The following is a 21551-nucleotide window of genomic DNA, read 5'->3' on the forward strand; positions in this document are numbered from 1 at the left end:
CATCAGCTGGATAAAACGTGAACTATAACAGTGATAAATCAAAAAGTTGAAAGATAATTTAACGACAGAAATATTTCCATTAGAATTAACATTACTGGACTCGGTTTCTAATTGAACCTAAGTTATAAGTATATTTCATGAGATCATAACTATTATAATTGACCAGTTTTGTGCTAAATATGTCCTCTTGACGTCATGTTGGCTAATGCAGAAAATCCAATTTAGCAACAACTTTGGCAGAACTGTAAATGATGGCTGAATCCTACATTGATCAAAAGTTTAGAATTAGCTTGCTATAAAATTAATTAATCTGTGACTTACATCAACAACTTTTTCTAATTAGTTATTAACTAGGAAGGAACTTTAACAAGCATTTACCCGTTACACTTGTTGAAGAAAATGATATACATTTCTCATTTGTCGGTTAGAATGAATTTTGTAATCCTAACTATCTTGCATATCAAAGAAAAATATACGGAATAAACGCAATAGGTACTTTATTGCACTTTTATTAATATCAGAAGACATTTACTAGTTACATATTTACAAGAAAGGTAAAAAAAAATTATGCCGAGTTCGATAAAGTATAAAAATGTTCATAGGATCGACATATTTACGATATCAACAGACTATTCCATTTTGAGTGTATTCGGGTTTACAGCGTAGAAAGGTAAGTTATTGACCAAAACAATTACTATTAAAAAGATAAGATGACATCTCCAATCTCGTTTAGAGTACACAGTGGATATAATCTGTCCTCACTGGCATCAGTTTCTCATCTTAAACTGTGATTTAAAGTTCTGAATTTACCCCATACATGCTATAAATTTGAATGATATATTTACCAATGAATTGCACAATCCAAAATATTCTTAAAATAAGAAAAACGTGTCCCTAAGAACTACTTGTTGTTGCTTCATTCCAGTTTAGTATGAAAATATACTGCAATATATAATGATTGTATCAAAACATTGAGCATTCAATTATTGTTTCGAATGTGTTTCTGAGAGACTTTATCAAATATGACCTTTATAAATGTTATCCATTTATATTCCAATAATCACATACCACCTTCGTTAAGTAACGATCTCTGAAACACTTATATGTGATAATTTACATTCTTACTTCATAATAATCAGTATAAAAAAGTTACATGTCTTAAGTGTAAACAAGTAATATAGTCCAAATGCACCATAAAAAAACAATAATGAACACGTTTTGAAACATGGAGTAAATTCTTTAAAATGTCTAAATATATGCTCTTTGTCTAAATAGATGCTATTTTAGAAATCAATCACATCCACACAGGAATACTTGCAGTAAATCAATCAAAACGTTTTAGCCTCGATCTGTTGGCAGATACGTACTCCTCCGATCTATTGGCAGATACGTACTTCTAATTTAAAATTTAAATAGAAAGAAGAACTAATCAGCAACGTTTGCAAAAAGCATTTTATCTTCAAACATTTTGCATTTATCTGGGATTTTTGTACATTTATTTTGTAATGCAAAATTACATCAATGTTCTTCACGGTTAACAGCTGACATCATCCTAGCTTTGCGCGTGTTCACTTTCAATTTGCATTTATTATTGTAATCATCGAACGCATTTGAATTTGCACGTCGACGTCATTATAAGTTAATTTGTCTGCATGTCGACGTCATTATCAGTTAATTATATATGGATCATACATATCGGCCTTTCTCTTGTAAAATATACAACATATAATAAAATATAAATTGCAAAATATGTAATATAAAATAAATTATAAATTGTAAAATATATAACATATTATAAAATATCGTAAAATATATAGTATATACTAAAATATAAATTGTAAAATATGTATAAAAGCGCCAAGCAATAAATCCAGTATATTATCATTGTCAAGAAAAGCATCAATCATCATGTACAGAGGTTAAAACAAACTTTGAGTGCTTTTTTATTATTATTCGATGATATTGTTTGCTATGGTTTTGATTTAAATACATCCATAGCATATTATATTTCTTCGTCTATAGCATCGCTGTTTAATAATCATGGCTAAAAAAGCTTTCATTATCAGGAAAAAATCCTCTGTAAACTGATCATTAATCAAGTACATTCATTTCACAAAAGATAAACAAAACGGTTCCAATGGTACTAAATTTAATTTATTATCGTCTTGCAGTAGGTCTTTTGATTAAAGTCAGACAATGTCTACACTTATTTACATTTATTTATGAGTAGTCTTTCCTTCTGAAGCTCTGTACTTTTAATTAATGTAATTTATATAATTTGACTGCCTTGACATTTGCAATGTGTAATACCCATTTTCAAACCAGTATGCTGCTTCAGTACACATATTCTACTGGATGGTTGGCAGTCTCAGTGTTTTTAATTGAACTATTATTTATTCTTCTGACAATCTTACCTTTTTATGAAAGGCAGTATTCATGCCAGACTTTCCTTGAGACGCAAAAAAAAATCACAAAAAGCTCCTTCTTAATGAGACACAACGAATCAAACGAATCAGTCCATCCCAATCGGAAAACTGCAGCACACCAGTTATTTTCTAACATGATTTTGACAATTATTTCCACATTGATATAAAACATTTAAGATACTATTGAGGGATAATCAAAATAGATTTCTCTTTTACAATATTGCTGCGTTGTCAAATTTGTCGTCAGAATTTCATACACGATTCACTTGAGTCTATGACGCTAAGTTTTTTTGCCAAACTTTAAAAATTGATTTACCTTAATAACCAACAAAAGTAATGATTTCCTTCAGAACCTGCAATTGGCAATTTACTTATGTGTATTTACTTTTGACGTGATATGTACCGTCTAGAATGCTGATTACAAGTATGCATGTTTTTGCTTAGGTATTTTGTAATAATCTGCTGTTAGTTGCGACTCAGTGTCTGTGAAACCTCTTTAACCCATAGCTCCTGAAAAAACTTGCTCAGAAATCTGAGTTCAGAATACTTTCGTTCTATGTTCAGCATTAGTCTATAAACTCAGAGCACGGGATACGTTATACAGTGTATATCTAATACGAGATTATAAACACATACCAAGTATATTTCCCGTTGTTAGATGCATGTAGTTATATTAATCTCATTGACATTAGATGACCTACTAGTCTCAGTAAAATCAATGTTTCTGTCTAGTACATGTCAATGCAATTTTAATTTCAATAACAATAAACACGATTTTCTTTGACCTCATATGGAACACTGAATATATTGTGGTACCCATTGCGGAAGTCGCTCACTGCCGTATCTATTTAGAGTCACTATGGATATTCGTTACAATCGCTTTTCCAAAATCAACACTCAAAGACTGCCGCTTGTGAGAAATGCACCTCTATGTTCACGTTGTGCCTATTGCAAAGCTGGTACTATATGATGGTTCTGATATTATTCAAGTAGAAACGAGGTTTTAACCCATACGAGTGGTATTTAAAAAGGTTCTGAAACTATTGCAGTTCAAAGCAAAGTGATCAATGCATCAGGGCCTTTCCTCTACGTTTTCCCTTTTAGAACACGTGCATTCTCAGTCAGATAAGTTTATAATGCACTTGTAAACTCCTCAATGATATTATTAACCGGATTCAACCCAATACACTGGAGATAAATCTGGGTTGTATGATGTACATGTCAAAGGTTTAATACTATACACCAGACAGAAAGCTTCAAGACGGCCCATTTATGCCTCTGCGTTGTTATGCAATAGGTAAGACTGGCAAGACGACCAATTTATGCTTATATGCGTTGTTATGCAATAGGTAAAATTGGCAAGACCGCCCATGTATGCCTTTATGCGTTGTTATGCAATACATAAGACTGGCAAGACGGCCGATTTATGCTTCTATGCGTTGTTATGCAACATATAAGACTGGCAACACGGACCATTTATGCCTCTATGCGTTGTTATGCAATGTGTAGATAGTTCGGTTACCAGTAAGCGGACGTATGTCCGAAAGTGTTCCATAACCCTTGGAAACACTTTCGAGGCATAAAATCCTCCTATGACAACAATAGTGCCACGCACGTGTGTTCTAATGACCTGGACTTTTACATTAAAACAATGCTCATTAGACTATCTTAACAGTCCGATTATGTCTATCGATTCGTAGTCTCTACCTTCCGATCCAAGCTATTATTTTCTCTTCATTTGGGTTCATAATCTGTTTCATCCCTTTTTAACAATCGATTATGCCTATCGATTCGTAGTCTCTACTGTCCGAACTTTTACTCTTCATTTGGTTTCATAATCTATGTTTCATCTCTTTCGAACAATTTCCTTCACACGTCTCTGGTCACTGTATTCATATTTAGCGAGTAGATGCTTGGAGATTTCTACCAGACTGGGTTTTTGATCAGACATTAACAAATCCGAGACCCATCTTGTATACATGTATGAGATATCTTCATCAATTGCCTTTACATCTCAGATACATACAGCTCACTAATCGCAGACAGTGCTTTCTCAGAACATGTGCCATTTTTTTTACGGATTTAAGACAATCTATACAACGATAAAACCAGCTGACATTTGTGGGATAGAACAGAGATTACTGTCGTATACTTCAACCAGCTCGACCTTTAAATCAGTCTTACAGTAACATACGAGTCCCAAGATTTCAAAGAACACTCTTTGCTCAGTAGCATAATTTTTACTCCTTCTCCGGTATTCTACATCACTGTCATTAACTTATTTTACGTGATATTCGTATATTTACAGGTATCTATGCATGCAGTTTCCTATCGCTACGTAAAATGTTTTTTTTGTCTATTGTGCAGCAAAAATTTACTGACAGGTCCAAGGTCCAACTAAACAACTAAGAGAAAAAGCAGTAACAAAATATTCCGAACTTTTCAAATATCTCTCTTGTTATTCCATCAGAAAAGACGCTTACAGTCATATAAATGTAGAAAGAGAAATAACGACTATTACTATATATATATATATATATATATATATATATATATATATATATATATATACACAAAAGTAACACCTGATCCAATGTTTACATAAATGACGGATCGTTGCACAGAATTGCCCGAAGCGCAGAATTAGCCGACGTGGTAATTATTACCACGTCGGCTAATTCTGCGCTTCGGGCAATTCTGTGCAACGATCCGTCATTTATGTAAACGTTGGATCACGTGTTACTTTTGTAAGAAAATCCATTTTGTATCAAGAAAGAACGATCGTACTTTAATTAAGGAAAGCGATATTCATAAAGTGTAAAAAAAAAAAAATCCAGCATTTCGACTCGAAACGCATATGAAAATGTGGTTTCTAAATGTCAACATTAAGACCCACTCCATGACCTTCTTGAAACTGGTAACCCAGAAAATCCGATTTACTATGTATATTTTAGAATCATACAAATAAATACATGATATAAAAGATGTAAATGTATAGCTTAAAACAATACTGCATTTTAATCCAAGTTCCCACTTTTGCAAGAAGTTGTCCCACACCTACAAAATCGTCCGCTACCCAACAAGTCAACTTGCCGCTAAAACATAAATTCTCAAGAAATTCCACGGCGTATAGTCTGTTTTTAAATTCTGTAATAATTTTTCCCCATCAATAAGACCTTACAAACACATTGCATCCTATTCTTTGTTGTTTCTCTTCCACATAATAGCTTATTTTTGTATCAAATGTTGAACTTTGCTAAATATTTTACAAGATCGGTCTAGCTTGTTTAACATGTCTTGCCATTTATTGGCAGTGTTACGTTGGAGTTTGTAAAACTAGCTATAAACATGACCTAATTACTCGATTAAGCTGCTGACAGAAGCAGTCCGAAGTAATGTATTTCATTTATATAGTCCGATGGATAAACATTACATCTTTTCAATGCTGTGCGCAGAATAGGCCGACATATCGCGAGTCAGAAAAAACGGGGTTGGTACCCCCAGTGTCCAAAATCAATATTATTTTGAACATAATATTCCCATGACAATTGCCTTTTTTCAAATGGTAAATATTGTTGTATTTTATTTTGGTCAATCGGTGGAATTCGGTATGCGCTTTGCTTTAATATTGGAGACGGAAAACAGCCCGACAGCATTGTATATATATATATATATATATATATATATATATATATATATATATATATATATATATATATATATAAACACCCAGATTTGTCTTTTTTCCTTGTGTTATTCTGTGTGTCCCGTTTGTCAGACAAGAGGTAACGAGTTCGAAATCATCCCAAATGTTTTTTAAAAGAAAAGCCAAAATATTTTCTGTTTTTAGGTTTCATTTGTAATTTTAAACTAGCTCATACCATTTTTTAAATTATATGCAAACGTTTTTATTTTTATACTGAAACCTTTTTATATCACTCACATCCTTTGACGGGCAATCCAGCTGCCAAACAAGATGCTAACGAGATGATTACTGGCAGGCAATATATATTTTCATTATAGCACATTTTATTCATTATTTATTATATTTAACCCAATATCTCTCTCGTAGACAACCAGTTCCCACTTCATAGTTTGAAGCTTGAACCAGATATATGCATCTCCAATCACTAGTCGTTTCTAACTGATGGGTAAACACATTAAATGTACCGCTGTCGATTTGATATAAGCTTTCAGCGCTAAACGTGTCGAAGAGTTAATCTGTTCGGTCAGGATTCGTCTAACGCGACATGAAATGCTTAGAACAGATTAGTCAATGGAAACTTTTAGTGGGTATTTGTAACAGCTTGTTCCAGACAAAAATCAATCTTATTCGCTTGTGTTAGAATTGATGTAGTATTTGTGCAATAGGTGTTTCAAGGCTTGGAAAATTTTAAACATTTCTATCCCGTACTGAATTATGTATTAAGATTTCCTAACATGTATCAACAATTTTACTTATATAATTTAATTTTATCAGATACGTTCTATATGTTTATCTGATGTTGTGAGAAAAAGACAACATTTTGCATCTAGTAATAACATGTATCAACCACACTTCTATGAAAACCATGTATCAAGCAAACATTTTGGAATACCATTTATCAAGCAAATTTTTAGTAATGCCATATATCACCCAAACTTCTAGTAAAACCACGGATCAACTAAACGTCTAGTAATACCATGCCTCAACCAAACATCTAGTAATACCATGCCTCAACCAAACGTCTAGTAATACAACATATCAACCAAGCATCTAGTAATACAATGTATCAACCAAATTTCTAGTAATACCCATGTATCAACCACACTTCTAGTAACACCATGCATCAACCAAACGTCTAGTAATACAACATATCAACCAAGCATCTAATAATACCGTGTATCAACCAATCTTCGAGTATCATCATGTATCAACCAATCTTCTAGTAATACTATGCATCAACCGAATTTCTAGTTACACCATGCATCAAGCAAACGACTAGTAATATCACGTATTAACTAATTTGTTGATAATACTATGTATCAACCAAACTTCTAACAATACGATGTAACAACCAAACATATAGTTATATTATGTATCAATCAAACATCTAGGAATATCATATATCAACCAAACCTTTAGGAATAACATGTATTTAGCAAGCTTTTAGTAATACCATGTATCAGCCAAACTTCTAGGAATTCCATGTTTTAATCAAACTTCTAGTCATACCATGTATCAACCAAGCATCTAGTAATACCATGTATCAACCAGTCTTCTAGTAATACTATGCATCAACCGAATTTCTAGTTACACCATGCATCAAGCAAACGACTAGTAATACCATGCATCAACCAAACGTCTAGTAATACAACGTATCAACCAAGCATCTAGTAATACTGTGTATCAACCAATCTTCTAGTAATACTATGCATCAACCAAATTTCTAGTTACACCATGCATCAAGCAAACGACTAGTAATACCACGTATTAACTAATTTGTTAATAATACTATGTATCAACCAAACTTCTAACAATACGATGTAACAACCAAACATATAGTTATATTATGTATCAATCAAACATCTAGGAATATCATATATCAACCAAACCTTTAGGAATAACATGTATTTAGCAAGCTTTTAGTAATACCATGTATCAACCAAACATTAGTAGTACCATGTATCAAACTTCTAGTAATATCATGAATCAACCAAACGTCTAGTAATATGATGAATCAACCAAACGTCTAGTAATGTGATGAATCAACCAAACGTCTAGTAATATGATGAATCAACCAAACGTCTAGTAATATGATGAATCAACCAAACGTCTAGTAATATGATGAATCAACCAAACGTCTAGTAATATGATGAATCAACCAAACGTCTAGTAATATCATGTATCAACCAAACGTCTAGTACTACCAAGCATTAAGCAAACGTTTAGTAATATCATGAATTAACCAAACTTCTAGTAATACAATGTCTCAATCAAATTTCTAGGAATATCATGTATCATCCAAACTTCTAGGAATGCCATGTATTTAGCAAGCCTCTGGTAATACCATGTATCAACCAAACGTCTTTTAAAACTATGCATCAAACTATGTATCAAACAAACTTCTTGGAATACCATGTATCAACCAAACCTCAAGAAATACCATATATCAACCAAACGTCTAGGAATACAATGTATCATGCAATCTTCTAGGACTACCATGTATCAACCAAACTTCTAGGAATACCATGTTTCAACCAAATGTCCAGGAATACCATGTATCAAGCAAGCCTATAAGAAAGGTAATAGGTTACTATGGTACTCATAGGAATGTAACTTTATACAGTAGTTTGGATCCATGTTTAGATCGTATATGTTTAGCACGAGGATTAGATCAATTCATTGCTGATGAAAATTTAACTTGGGGATGGGTCATGTATGGGGACGAACATTACTATGATACTATGGGCATGGACATTGTACATTATGGAACACTTGTGGCAAGCATGGGAACTAACATTACTGTTATACTATGAAACAATATGAGATTTTACAAGTATGGTTGTTACTCTAGTCATATATATGAACTTAATATAACCCCATATCCTAGAATTTACAGCTCCGGTGGCCTAGTGGTTAGTCCGCCACTGATACTGGAGGTTGCGAGTTCGAGCCTGATGTCCCAATGCTAGATATCTTTATAAACTGTCACACTGCAGACATCGTAGTGATTTCACTGAGAAACTGATAAAGCTACGTTAAAAATCCAACACACACACACACACACACACACACACACACACACACACACACACACACATATATGTCCTAGGATTTAAGAAACGCTAACAAAATAGGTCCAACATCTAATGACAGACAAGTCTTTATGCTGACTGATCAATATGTATTGTGACTGAAATAAATCTATGATGGCTCACCAATATTTAATTTGACTTAGTGCTACCTATTGTCACAGACTAATACCCATTCCAACTGACCAACACCTATTGTAACTGGCCATAACACGATAACCATTTATGAGGGTTTAATAAGAAGATGGTTAATAATAACTTCTAAAATTGACAGGGTTTGGGAGAAATGCCCATACACTGTGAAAAGTATTTTAAAAAAATAAACAAACAAACAAAGTGCAGGAAATACTCATACATTGCATGATTGCCACATAGGTGAATTGGTTTCGAAATGAAATATATACACTGTTGCGTGGGGATGAATGGGTTCGGAGAAAAACATATACATTGTAACAAAGCCACGATGGTCTTGACAGATATAAGTCCTGTCTCATTACCAACAATAACTTAAAGTAATACATTCTCTCTGACTTTCTTGCGACCATATAAACAAACAGGAATAGTAACTATCATGCTTTCAGACATAAATATTACCAAATATTCCTCCGTTCATGAGAAATGATTTTGTTCAAAGATTTGCTAATTGTAAATAATACCTATCAAGCTCTATTTGAAGGAAGGATGTATTGCACTTTTTCCACATGCCAATCTTATCAGAAATTGCGTGTTGCTAGTGACTGACACCAACATACTTTTAGATCAGAATGATTTATACGACTAGAAATAAATGCATATGTATTGATTATTTCAATCGTTATCTGAGATTTATGTTGAATACATTTCGTTTTAGCCCTAAGGCAAGAATTTGGCGTGTCTCTTAGAGTGTTAATTTCACCTGGTACTGACGGCTTCCGAACGTGAGAACTACGAAAAACTTTGAATCGTTTCATCTGCAACCACACAACCATTACAGGTCGAAGTCCACCATTCTCGTATCATTAGACCTAGACGTATCTCGTAACTATTTATTAACTGACCCAGCTACAGATTAATGTCCGGTGGAAGAGACTTTTAATATTGTTCCAGTTGATAGCTACCTTTATACTTCGGTACAGGATGACCTACACCATATCTACTCTCGTGCATGGATCGAACTAGTCGTCAGTCGGAAAAATCTAAACTTTATCAGCTAATTTAATAATTCTGGTCGTGTCTCCTTTATGTATGGATTTGAAAAATGCTTAAGATTTCAAAATTAATTCAGATAATTACACTAAAGATTTACGGAGAGAAATGTACCCAATACGTTTTACCATCACACTCATATGCATCAGTTGATCTGGGAATCAAGCGATAGTGGCTTTGACTATAAAGTAGATTGAAGTGAACTGATCAGGATTATCTTTCCGTTAAGGACATTATCCCTCAGCAGGACTTTATCCGATCCATATGTCTTAATCTCTCTCTTTCTCTCTCTCTTTGTATATATATATATATATATATATATATATATATATATATATATATATATATATATATATATACATATATACAAAGAGAGTTACAGGTTAAAAAATCTAATCAAGCGTTAACAGTCAGTAATACTCTCTCAAAATGGACATAACTTTAATTTATATTTATATACATGGCATCTTAACGGACAAATTTACTTTATTATCAAGTCTGAGAGAAGACGTTCTCAAGAGAATAAGAACTTCGAGATTCATCAGTCGCCCATCGAGTCATCTGATTGGTTGATAATATTTATATGCTTCAGCGATACAATGGCTTAGACCCCCTTAAGATATATTAAAGTTAGCTATTTCCAATAATAGGCTATTGATTTATATTCCTTATTGCCTGGATATAAACTTCGTAAATGTCCTTCTTTTAGGATGAAGAAAAAGTAACCCAGTATTTCAAATCTTAAATGAGGTTGATAGACAAAACAATACCATCGTCTGACAACCATCGTATGTCGCAAAATCAAAGTTACATTATGAAAAATACCCAACAAATCCATTGGTATTTGAAATTTAAAAAAATCAAAGACAATACACATAAATGATGTGTGACAATCACGTACCTTTTATTAAAGTGAAGTTGCTTATTTAATGCATTACATATATACATGTACAAATAATTGATTGAAAACGGTTTTCCAATGTTTCGGACTAAGCAAGCTCTTCGTCAGAAGAAAAATAATCACCTTGAATATACAACAGCAATATTGAACAGAAATTCCAAACAAAAGTTACAACAGCTGGAATGGACACCAACCCTGGATATCCAAAAATGAATGGAATTAGAATGTTAGAAATAAAAAGAGAAACACTTTTCACTATGAAAAAAGTTTTCGTTCTACATTGATTTCATGTTAAGACGTGGTACGGAGGATGTACAAACCATAGAAAATGTAACAAATGGGGAAAAGTAGGAAACATGCCTAATACGTGCCCAACACAACAAGAGCAAACGAAACAACATGGGGTAACTCATATTAGTGAGCAAACAATCTTTCCCAAACAGAGCAAACATCAACAACAAACAGAAAAAGAAAACGGTAAATAACAAAATAAATGTAAACTAACTTAAGAAAACGATGGCGAAACAGGAAAAGGCAGAAAACTACAACAAAAACAAAAAGTAAAAGAAAACAGCAACAACAACAAGCTGAGAAACGAAAAGTTACACAAAACCAGAAACGATGTCACCATAAACAAGACTGAAGACAAAAGCCAAACGAAGCCTGAAAAAACAATCTGAGAGAATGAATTACTACAAACTCGATTTTAACGAAGAACTAGAGAAAGAAGAGATACACTGAAAAGGACAAAATCCCTACAATCAAATACACTCTTTTAAATCGATAAGCAACTCTAAAATTGAATACAACCTAGAAAATTAATTCAAACATTTATAATTACCGATCAAATAGAGAATAAATCATATCATATTATTGCACTAATCAGAACATAACACGACGCCTCTTGGTACCCACACAATTAGGTAGGGGGCACACTCTAGCTTTTTTAGAAAGAAGAAAAGGATGCTCCCTCCAAAAAATATACGAATGGCATCTTGTGTCTAACATATAGCGAACCAAGATGTTTTTACCTAATTCTAAGTTGTGAACAAAGGATGAAAACAACGTGGCGTGAGATCAACGCCATCTATAGGATTTGGGGGAACAATTATATCCGGGTAGAATAATGCAACGAGGTTCTGAAGGAAATATGTTAAGATAATTTTGTATAAGGATAACAACAAGAACTATAATAATAATAATAATAATAATAATAATAATAATAATAATAATAATAATAATGATGATAATAATAATAACAATAAATAACAATAATAATAATAATGATAATAATAATAGTAATAAAGACTGTAAAATAAACAAATGTAATAACTTTGGTAAAAAGTAAGCGCAGAATTCGCTCCGGGCGAAGTAACTGATGACATGATGTTTTGGATAATCCTGCAACTGGAAGGTTATTTGTATTCATTTAGGCAAAAATGACCATGAGATTCAATTGTTCTACTCAGTATCGTTCCTTATGTGCGCGTTCTGCGCCTGTCCACTCCAGTTTTGATTCACCGGTAACATCTGGAGGGACTCGACTAACTGACTGTATGTCCACTGTATTGTAATTGTTGGCGTCTGTTGCATTTATTTTATATTATTTGGCGAATGTGGCTTTTGTGATTATCCATTCACTATCTGGAATCAAGGGTTTGACCAACATATTAAGTGGCACAGATTTAGGATGTCAAAACATCTATTGTATTATTGGCTCGACATACTAATTTTTGGTTGATTTTGTTGTTAATTACTGTTGTCGAACTTCTGAAAGATTTTGTCTCAGCTATGTGTTTGCAAATTAGGCACTGACTGCCTTTGCCTTTATCTGTGGTCTTTAAACTTACCCTGACACGAGATGAACGTCTTGAAATACACACTTGAAACACTCGGTCGATTCAGTATACACTGTATATATATGCTTTCTGACCAAAGTATATTGATTCGTTCTTTGATTGCGTCTTTAATTTATGGTAAAATTGTTCTGATGTGTCTTTGAGTTGACGTAGCGACCAGTCTTTGTTTTCAAGGCAAACATATGGCAGAATGTGATTAAAGTTTATTAGCCATTCACTTTTGGGGAATGCAAGACATCATTCCAACAAGCTAGTAGACGATGTAAATGTTGTTTTTTTTGTTATAGCCTTTTCTCCCAACATAATGAGTAATAGCTCCTCGTAGTTTAACAATATTTCACGTATATTCATTAAAAACTACGTATTTCCTTTCGGACACGCGATAGAGCCACTGTATATATTGCAATTGCAAAACCGTTATGAATACAATCCAACTAAATCATTTATAAGCGTATAAAGCTTCTATACTTAAAATATAAACTTTCTACGCTTATTCATAAACCACAACGTATTTTATTTCGGACATTCAGTAGATTTAATGGATAGATTAATATTACAAGGCCCTTGGGAATATCTTGAAACCATGAGAATATCATAAAAAAGATTTTAAAACCTTTAATCCGAACTGTGGTTGACACGTTTCGGAAATTAAATAGTGCACTAACAGATGCGCACAAGCACAGACAGGACATTTTTGTTCCAGGTAGCTCTATGAAAGATGAACTTAATGAATAATCGAATTATATTCACGCTAATTGAAGGTTGGTTAATATATAGGAGGATTACAAACATTTAATGTTGCAATCATATCTAATATTTGGGAAACATATTTTCGATAATGGTTCAAGAAACGTTACTCACTGAAAAAACTCTGGGATATGACAGGTGAAAGGATATCAAAGTTATCTAGAAAAGTCCTGTATGAAAATATATTTAATGATCACTAAAGTAAAAAAAAAACGAATTTAGTGGAGAAAAAAAAAATTGAGCTTAATTCTGTCCAGAAGAGTGCAAGGGCAATATAGGTGGTCAGGTATTTGAAAAGATACAAATTATCAAAGGCTGAAACTACAATCATACGATTCAAGGTGTAATTTTGCATTACCTGGTTTAGCCGTGATTACTAATACCATTACTAATAGCATCATACAATTCAAGGTGTACGTTTGCTTTACCTGGTTTAGCTGTGGTTACTAGCACCAAGATTGCGAAGGAAAAAAATCACTTAGATTTATTTTTACTCAAATCATATCTTCACCTATTACAATTGCAATTATTGTGAGTTTGTTATTTTGTATTTTCTTCCAAAGGCTATAATGAAAAAGTTTGAAAACATTTACTTCATATTTGCAAGAGTTGTTTTTTGCATACTCGACAAGTCAAGTATATTAGATAAACGATTACAGCACCATTCATTTTTTTCAAAAGGAGTCCATATCTGTTTCTGAACATACAAAATTAACTAATAGTTATTCTTCTTTTTTGTTACAGACTGAACAAAATATCAAAAAGAGATTGTAACTTGAAGAAAAATGCCTATCCGTTGTGGAAGAAAGAAAGTCACTCTGATATGGGGACTGCTCGAATGTATCTTCTTTACTGGACTTATCAATGGATGGTTTTGGATGCAACAAGTACTCAAAAGCGAGGAGTTCTTTCTGGACGTATGTAATACATCGCTCATCCCAGACCTGAGTGATTTATTCCAGCAATATAACATTCATGACATGCCAGCTCCTCAGCGCAGTGATACTTCAGGTTTAACCTACCGCCGAAAGTGTGTGTACAGAAGAAAGGATAACAATGAAATAATAACAATACTGCCTACAACAACTGAAGTTACCTTTATAACTGCAGTGGTTCATGAACTAAATATTTCTGAGGATATTTTCTGCAAAGAGCAAGATGAAAGACTGGGGCTTCTTCAAAGCATAGTTATTATTGCCAGAAACGTGTTGGCATTGCCGGTCGGAATATTTTTGGATCATTACGGTACCACAAAAACTAGACTGGTATCGGTGTAAGTATACAATAAATAATTTATAATTGTACACTAAAGTATAGAATTTAATACTTTTTGCATGACGTTCTCACAATTTTAACCTTGTCTTTTAAATTGTCTCCATAGAGAAGAGACAGCAATAAATCAAATGTATAGTTAAAACGCACAACTTCAAGTTAGACAAGTGAAAATCTATAATCAATTTTGAACTGAAGCTTAACGAAGAAGTCTTTGTTCTTATTCTTGAATCATAACATAGATTTCTTTCCTATGTCAAAGACGAAGTAGTACATTTTAGTTCGTGGCTATGTATTATTCTAAAATCTAAATGAAAGCACAGGAAATAAAGTGATAGGCGAGCAAATGTTCCTTATCACTTAATGGAAAACAGCTTCTGGAGGCTAATTTATCGGAAATACCTTTTGAATTCTCGCAAGGTAAATTTGTGGTTGCGAAGCAATCTGCATTCGTACGAATAAAATTTGTAACTACGAAAGCTTTGCACGAAGTTGACCTACACACTAGATGCTCTATAAGGTGACATTTAGTCTCCGGCGTACTGTTAGGGTTTTCTTGGCAAAAATGATAATGCAATATATGGGAGATAGAACCCAGTAAAGTAACTGGATTCAATTCCCTAAAGACCATTATTTTACTGTAATACATTACGAATGGAAGTATTCCGTTCTGTCTTCTTCATTTTTACTGATGTAAATAAGTGTTAACAAATTCCCCTGATGTAAACATGACCAAAAGGCCAAGAAAGTAACGGATTTATTTGTGTTTTATTTCTTTCTTGTCTCTAAGGAAGCTCAATTGTACAGGATTTCGGTACTATTTTGAAAGTGTTTGTCACTAAAACAAGTGTAAACAAGACACGCATTTTCAACATAAATATCCACTAAATATTGATTCCGCTCACGAAACGCTTAAGGAAATCCTAGTATTTCAGACAGCCGAAATAAGACACAAAACATTCTAATATAATATGCATGATAAGGTCAGTACAGTCTGGAAAATTATTAATGTTCCAATACGCATTTCTTTATCTTATTTAGAAGAATAATCATGGGTTAAAGTTGACTACATATATTATTTATAAGAAAATGCTCAATGATATAATTTAGCATAACTATTATAAGTTGTATGACAAGGAGGTTTTTTGGCCCGCTTTGCTGATACGAATCAACGCCTCTTATATCCTATAACTTTAACAATTATTATACCTCTATCATGATCGAGGGAATTATTTACGCGTTGGGTGTAACTTACAAAGTTAGTGTAAAGCCATGCCGACAATGTAAGCAGCAGAAACGCTGCTAACATAGGTACAGACAATTCTGTAGATTTTGATCCTACAAACATGGCTATAAAATATGTTCTATTTTGTCAACACCTACTGGACAAACTTCCCATACGTGAACGACTTTGCGCAGCATAATCGATTTTTACCTTTCAGAAACGTTAAAGATTTTTCAAATCAAAATGTAGCACAAACAGTGAGCTTCGTGTGAGAGACTTCTCTCACTGGCACCACAGCTGGACCAATGAAATAGTATAGCTAATAATACATATTATTGATTGCAATTATACAGCACTTAAAATATTTTCCATAGATTCTTTTCGTTGTGAGAATATGTTATATTGATCGCGATTACGTTCTATAATATATTTTGTAGAGATTGTTTCTTTCTGAGTGAGAATATATTAGATTGGAGAAGTATATATATATATATATATATATATATATATATATATATATATATATATATATATATATATATATATATATATATATATATATATATATATATAATTAAACATACGTCACACATTGATGCGTATACTATTTTAAAAGGATTCATAATATATCTAATACGGGAATCATATTTCCCAAAGAAAAGATGTTTGTAACGTCACAGAAAAGTGTAAAACAGTTTTTTGCTTAAATCCATCATACCAATTTTATAAAAGGCTCAAAGGATATTGTTTCATTTTTCAACTATGTATTCGGAACATCTTGATAAATTAATCAATTTAGGAATCGTGAACAGTAAGGAGGTGGACTCGGTGAAACCTATAAACACTGCACGATATTGTTCAAGACAATTGTAAGTTGCTGACGTTGATTAAGTTATCCACGAAAGACATCAAAATGACTAGTCAAGGTAACTACGACATGACAATAACTAGTGAAAACATTAACGACAGATTGCCTTCATTAGACATATGCTCTCAGCATTATCATATATAGAAACACCAACGGCAATAATACATAGCGATGAAAACAATGTACAACCTCTAGAGCATGAGCAACAGATGCAATCTCATGAGTTTCATCAAACGAAATTTGCATGCAAAGACAAAGAAACTATGGAATCGGTAGGTGTACAACGTTTGAAATCCTCAGATGTCATTTATGAGTTAGTATAATACTTTGTACTGGCAGGCTGCATTGATTTGACCAAATGCAGGGTTTAAAAAAATCACTCAAGAGGGAAAAGCTTTCAGAAGGTAACCTTCGGGCTTTGCAGCCAGGTCAAAAAGTGACTTTATTTAGTCACTGCCACGAGTTTTGAAATTACTATCATGGGTAAAAAGTATTTACAATGAATGGTCGTAAAATAAAATATCATACACCGGAGCATATTCGACATCCTTATATATTCTATTAAACATTCGACCGGATACGCCCGAAGTTCTGCGATGCAAAAGTGTATGATTGAAAAGATGAACTCTGTGGCAAAACATGCCATATGAATATTGTATATCACATTTGATCGCTTTATGTTTGTTTGGATGATCGATCATGTCTTAAACAGATATCGGAGTAAAAGTACGTAATCTTTGCCCATAATGCGGATCTCACCAACATAAATATAGAACCTTCCGAGGATAAACATGCAAAAGTCACTGAAATAAAAGACAGGATTGAAGCGATTGCGATTTCTGATCATAGTTAAGTAAACTTATTAAACTTGCATTGGTAGAATAAGCAATTAGACAATGTTTTGTCCTTATATCAGCATGCCTATTGTGAATCAACTTAGAAATTTCGCACTATGGCGTTGAATCAGGATTCAAAACAGAATGCAAAAGGTAAATATATTGACCACATATAAGCTGCTGTTCCTTTCACTGAAGGAACCACATCAGGTTGCAATAGTTATATAAACTGGAAAACAAATGAAACAATCTGGGCGAGAACGTGGAATATAATTCTGAAAGGGCAAGAAGAGCCAACATATTTGCTCAATTAGGTCGCATAGTTGATCCGCGTCCAATTGTGCAGCGACAAGGGCTGCACAACATAGCAATAAAATCCCTCTACGGGCCAGACGGGCTGCAATAGCACGCATGTTTGTCGATGAGCAAGAGCATCGACACCGTATCGCACGTAATATTCACCAAGAGGCAGCTACTTCAGTATGCCGACTTCAAGTTCCAGATTTTACACAAGCTCTCTCTCTCTCTCTTTCTCTCTCTCTCTTGATTTTGAAGACTATCTTGCAATTATGCCGATCGAATAAGTGCCTAGAAAAGAAACAATCAGCTTCTATTCAAGTTTCAACCGGGAATTATAGCAACATTGCAGGGTCCAGGCACCGCCGCGGTGACGATGCGCACTTAATTATACCTCTGTACTTCTTTTCAACAGAATATGACGTGTTATTACTGCTAGCCATGCGGATTCACAGTGGTACATTAAACCTAAAAGTGACTGAAACCAACAGTGATGGAATCAATAAAGCTGTTGCAGCAATTCTGGAGACGTTGAAATTTATTTTTTATGCCAAACTCGGGTTAAAGATGGAATCTTTCTAGATAAGTTCTAGTTGACCTTCCTATTTCCCGTTTAGGAATTTTCGCGGGTCAAATTATATTACATTACCAATGCATGTTCTGCTGCCAAGTGTAATAAGTGTAATAAGTGTAATAAGTGTAATAAACGGTGACAACCCATATCATGCATTGGCGCTCGCTTTAGATCACGTGAGGCATCGTAATGATCAATTTTAACAATATCAGTAATACCTTGGTGAACTCAATTTCGGTAACATATAATTTCATGTTCATTATAATAAGATCTTACGTGTAGATTTAAAAATGTGTCGTGAATTGCACGCATACTGGGAATATGTCTCCATGCCGAAGTTGCCTGCAGATGTTTAGTATTCAACAGCGGCTTCACAAGCATGACTTTCACTACCGTGGAATCAGTAAATAGCCGCAGCGTATAACCGTGCCAGAAACTAGCAAGAGAATTCTTATAATCACTTCATTACAACAAAACAATGAAAGCCCCGTATGTCATATACGAAGACTTTGAACTCTTGAATGATTCCGTGAGAAACAAAGTTTTCAGGGTCAAGAGGTCGTCACATGAGGTTCATTTTCTGAGCAAAGTTTGCTACAATGTAGTCCAATGCAACGGAGCGACTGAGATACCAATGTTTTATAGCAGTTATGACTGAGTTTATGTGTTTCACCAAGCACTAAAAGATTACTCTAAGATAGATCCAACAAAGGCCTACCTTGCCCGCGGACATGATTATAACCCATGATGACTCAAGGGAGTTTTCCGGGGACACCAATTGCCGCAGTTGTCGTGGTCCCTTTTGACTCATACCAACAATCGCGATCGCTGCATCATCACTGGTGCGTATATAGGATTCGTAAACAGCCAATACAATCTGCTTTGCAAATTTACAAAGGAACATACAAAACTTGGTCATGCTACATATTATTCGATGGCCACTTAGTCATGCAAGAATGTGTAATAGCACCGAATGCACCACTAACCGGCATTCCAGGCAATAGTGAGACTGGTCTAGCTGAAGTTTAATGATCCGCTGCATTTTCTCATTTCATTCCATTACATAAGTAGCGAACGACCTTGCAAATAACGTTAAATACCATTTTGCAATCTCTGATCGATACAGAGATGTTTCCTGTTCAGGACGAGAAAAGTTCGCCTTGGCCAATAGCAAAGGAATTTATCTTTAAGAGTACATGATCGACTATGAAAAAGCTTTCAAAAACTCATTTGTCACCCATTTCAACATTATATTCATCACTGTCTCCCAAAAGGTCCGCAACGGTATTTCCCAGTGGGTCCGCGTTTCTTTGTCAGATTCTCAGTGACTACCATGGATGCGCTCAAACATGTTACTCCTCGCTGACGTTTTTGAACTGTTTCATGAGATTTTACACGCTCGAACCCTCGCTCAACATTTCGTCACCGTTAATGTCCAAGTACTAAACAACAAAGTTAGAGCTTAGTATGAGCTGCTCCGAGGTGTTGCTTAGCATTTGTTTATTGAACGATGAATGTTTGACAGAATTTCTATGGCGATTCATCATCAGGTTCGCTGTAACAATCCGCTTGTCGACGGATGAGGGACATTGATTCACCTGGGAAATTCGTAATTATTGTTATTGTTGTAATTAAACAGCGCTATTAAAATAATGTCATATCAGGAAGTTAAGGTTGGCCATAGTGAAAACCAGTTTGCGAAAAAAAAAGCAGGCTAATTGAAACTTTCTCCATAAATGCTAACTGGAAACAGCCTCGTGTACATGGCCACATACAACGTCATCAGTGTAATACAGCTAAAGACAAAAACACATCAACGACATGAAGGTTATCCGATTCCGAAGAATACTAAATGCAAAAGACTGGTAAAATATTTCCATTCCTCACTGGGAGTCCAACATTAACCATATCATTACAATTGGTTGAATTTTTTTTACTGATAAGGCTGGATTTGATAAATCTGAACCTTTCATCGTAAAGACGCTCGAGTCCAGATCGTATTTATTTATGGTAACCGGTGATCGTTGTGGATGGAGTTAATTGCAAGCATTGATACACAATTAGCCTGGTGTACGAGTGTTAATAATGATCGATTCCGACACCGATCATCCAAAATCTTCATTTATACGACATCGATATGATTAATAACTAGAAATAAAATTCAGTTTGAAGCTTTTCAAATCTATCCGGACAGCTACTCGGAGTTTGTGTTTCACATTAATTAGCACATGTAAGCCATGCATTCTCAGCGTAGTAATGAGATTGACGAATGTGCAATTTGTGCGTTGGAACGACTAGCAACGGATGCAAACATTGCTAACATTTTCATTCCGGTGGTTGACAGATATCTGAGTCAGGGTGGTGTTAACAATCCCTATTATACACTGAAATATAATCGTGTTAAGGGTCAAATTGAAATTAACAGCTGGAACAACATTGATGTATCAGTACCAGCTCGAAGCCAACTTGGAATTACACCAAAGTACGCAAGGTGTTAAAGCACCTTGGGATAGCTTTTACGACGATGAAGTAGAATTCATGCAAATCCCATCCGAATGCTTTGTAC

The 21551-nt window shown here is 34.1% G+C and overlaps 1 protein-coding gene across 1 annotated transcript in view; it reads left to right on the forward strand.

The window, feature by feature from the left end:
- Positions 1-21551, forward strand: part of LOC149775120 (equilibrative nucleobase transporter 1-like) — a 128409-nt gene that overhangs the window by 45412 nt on the left and 61446 nt on the right. The window contains exon 2 of the mRNA XM_089943368.1: positions 14658-15186. Within this exon, the coding sequence (XP_089799494.1) occupies positions 14699-15186 (488 nt within the window). The 5' untranslated portion in view covers positions 14658-14698. The remainder of the gene's footprint in view (positions 1-14657; positions 15187-21551) is intronic.

The sequence above is a fragment of the Sinohyriopsis cumingii genome, chromosome 19 (genome assembly GCF_028554795.1).
Source record: "Sinohyriopsis cumingii isolate HCF-2022 chromosome 19, ASM2855479v2, whole genome shotgun sequence".
Classification (NCBI taxonomy): domain Eukaryota; kingdom Metazoa; phylum Mollusca; class Bivalvia; order Unionida; family Unionidae; genus Sinohyriopsis; species Sinohyriopsis cumingii.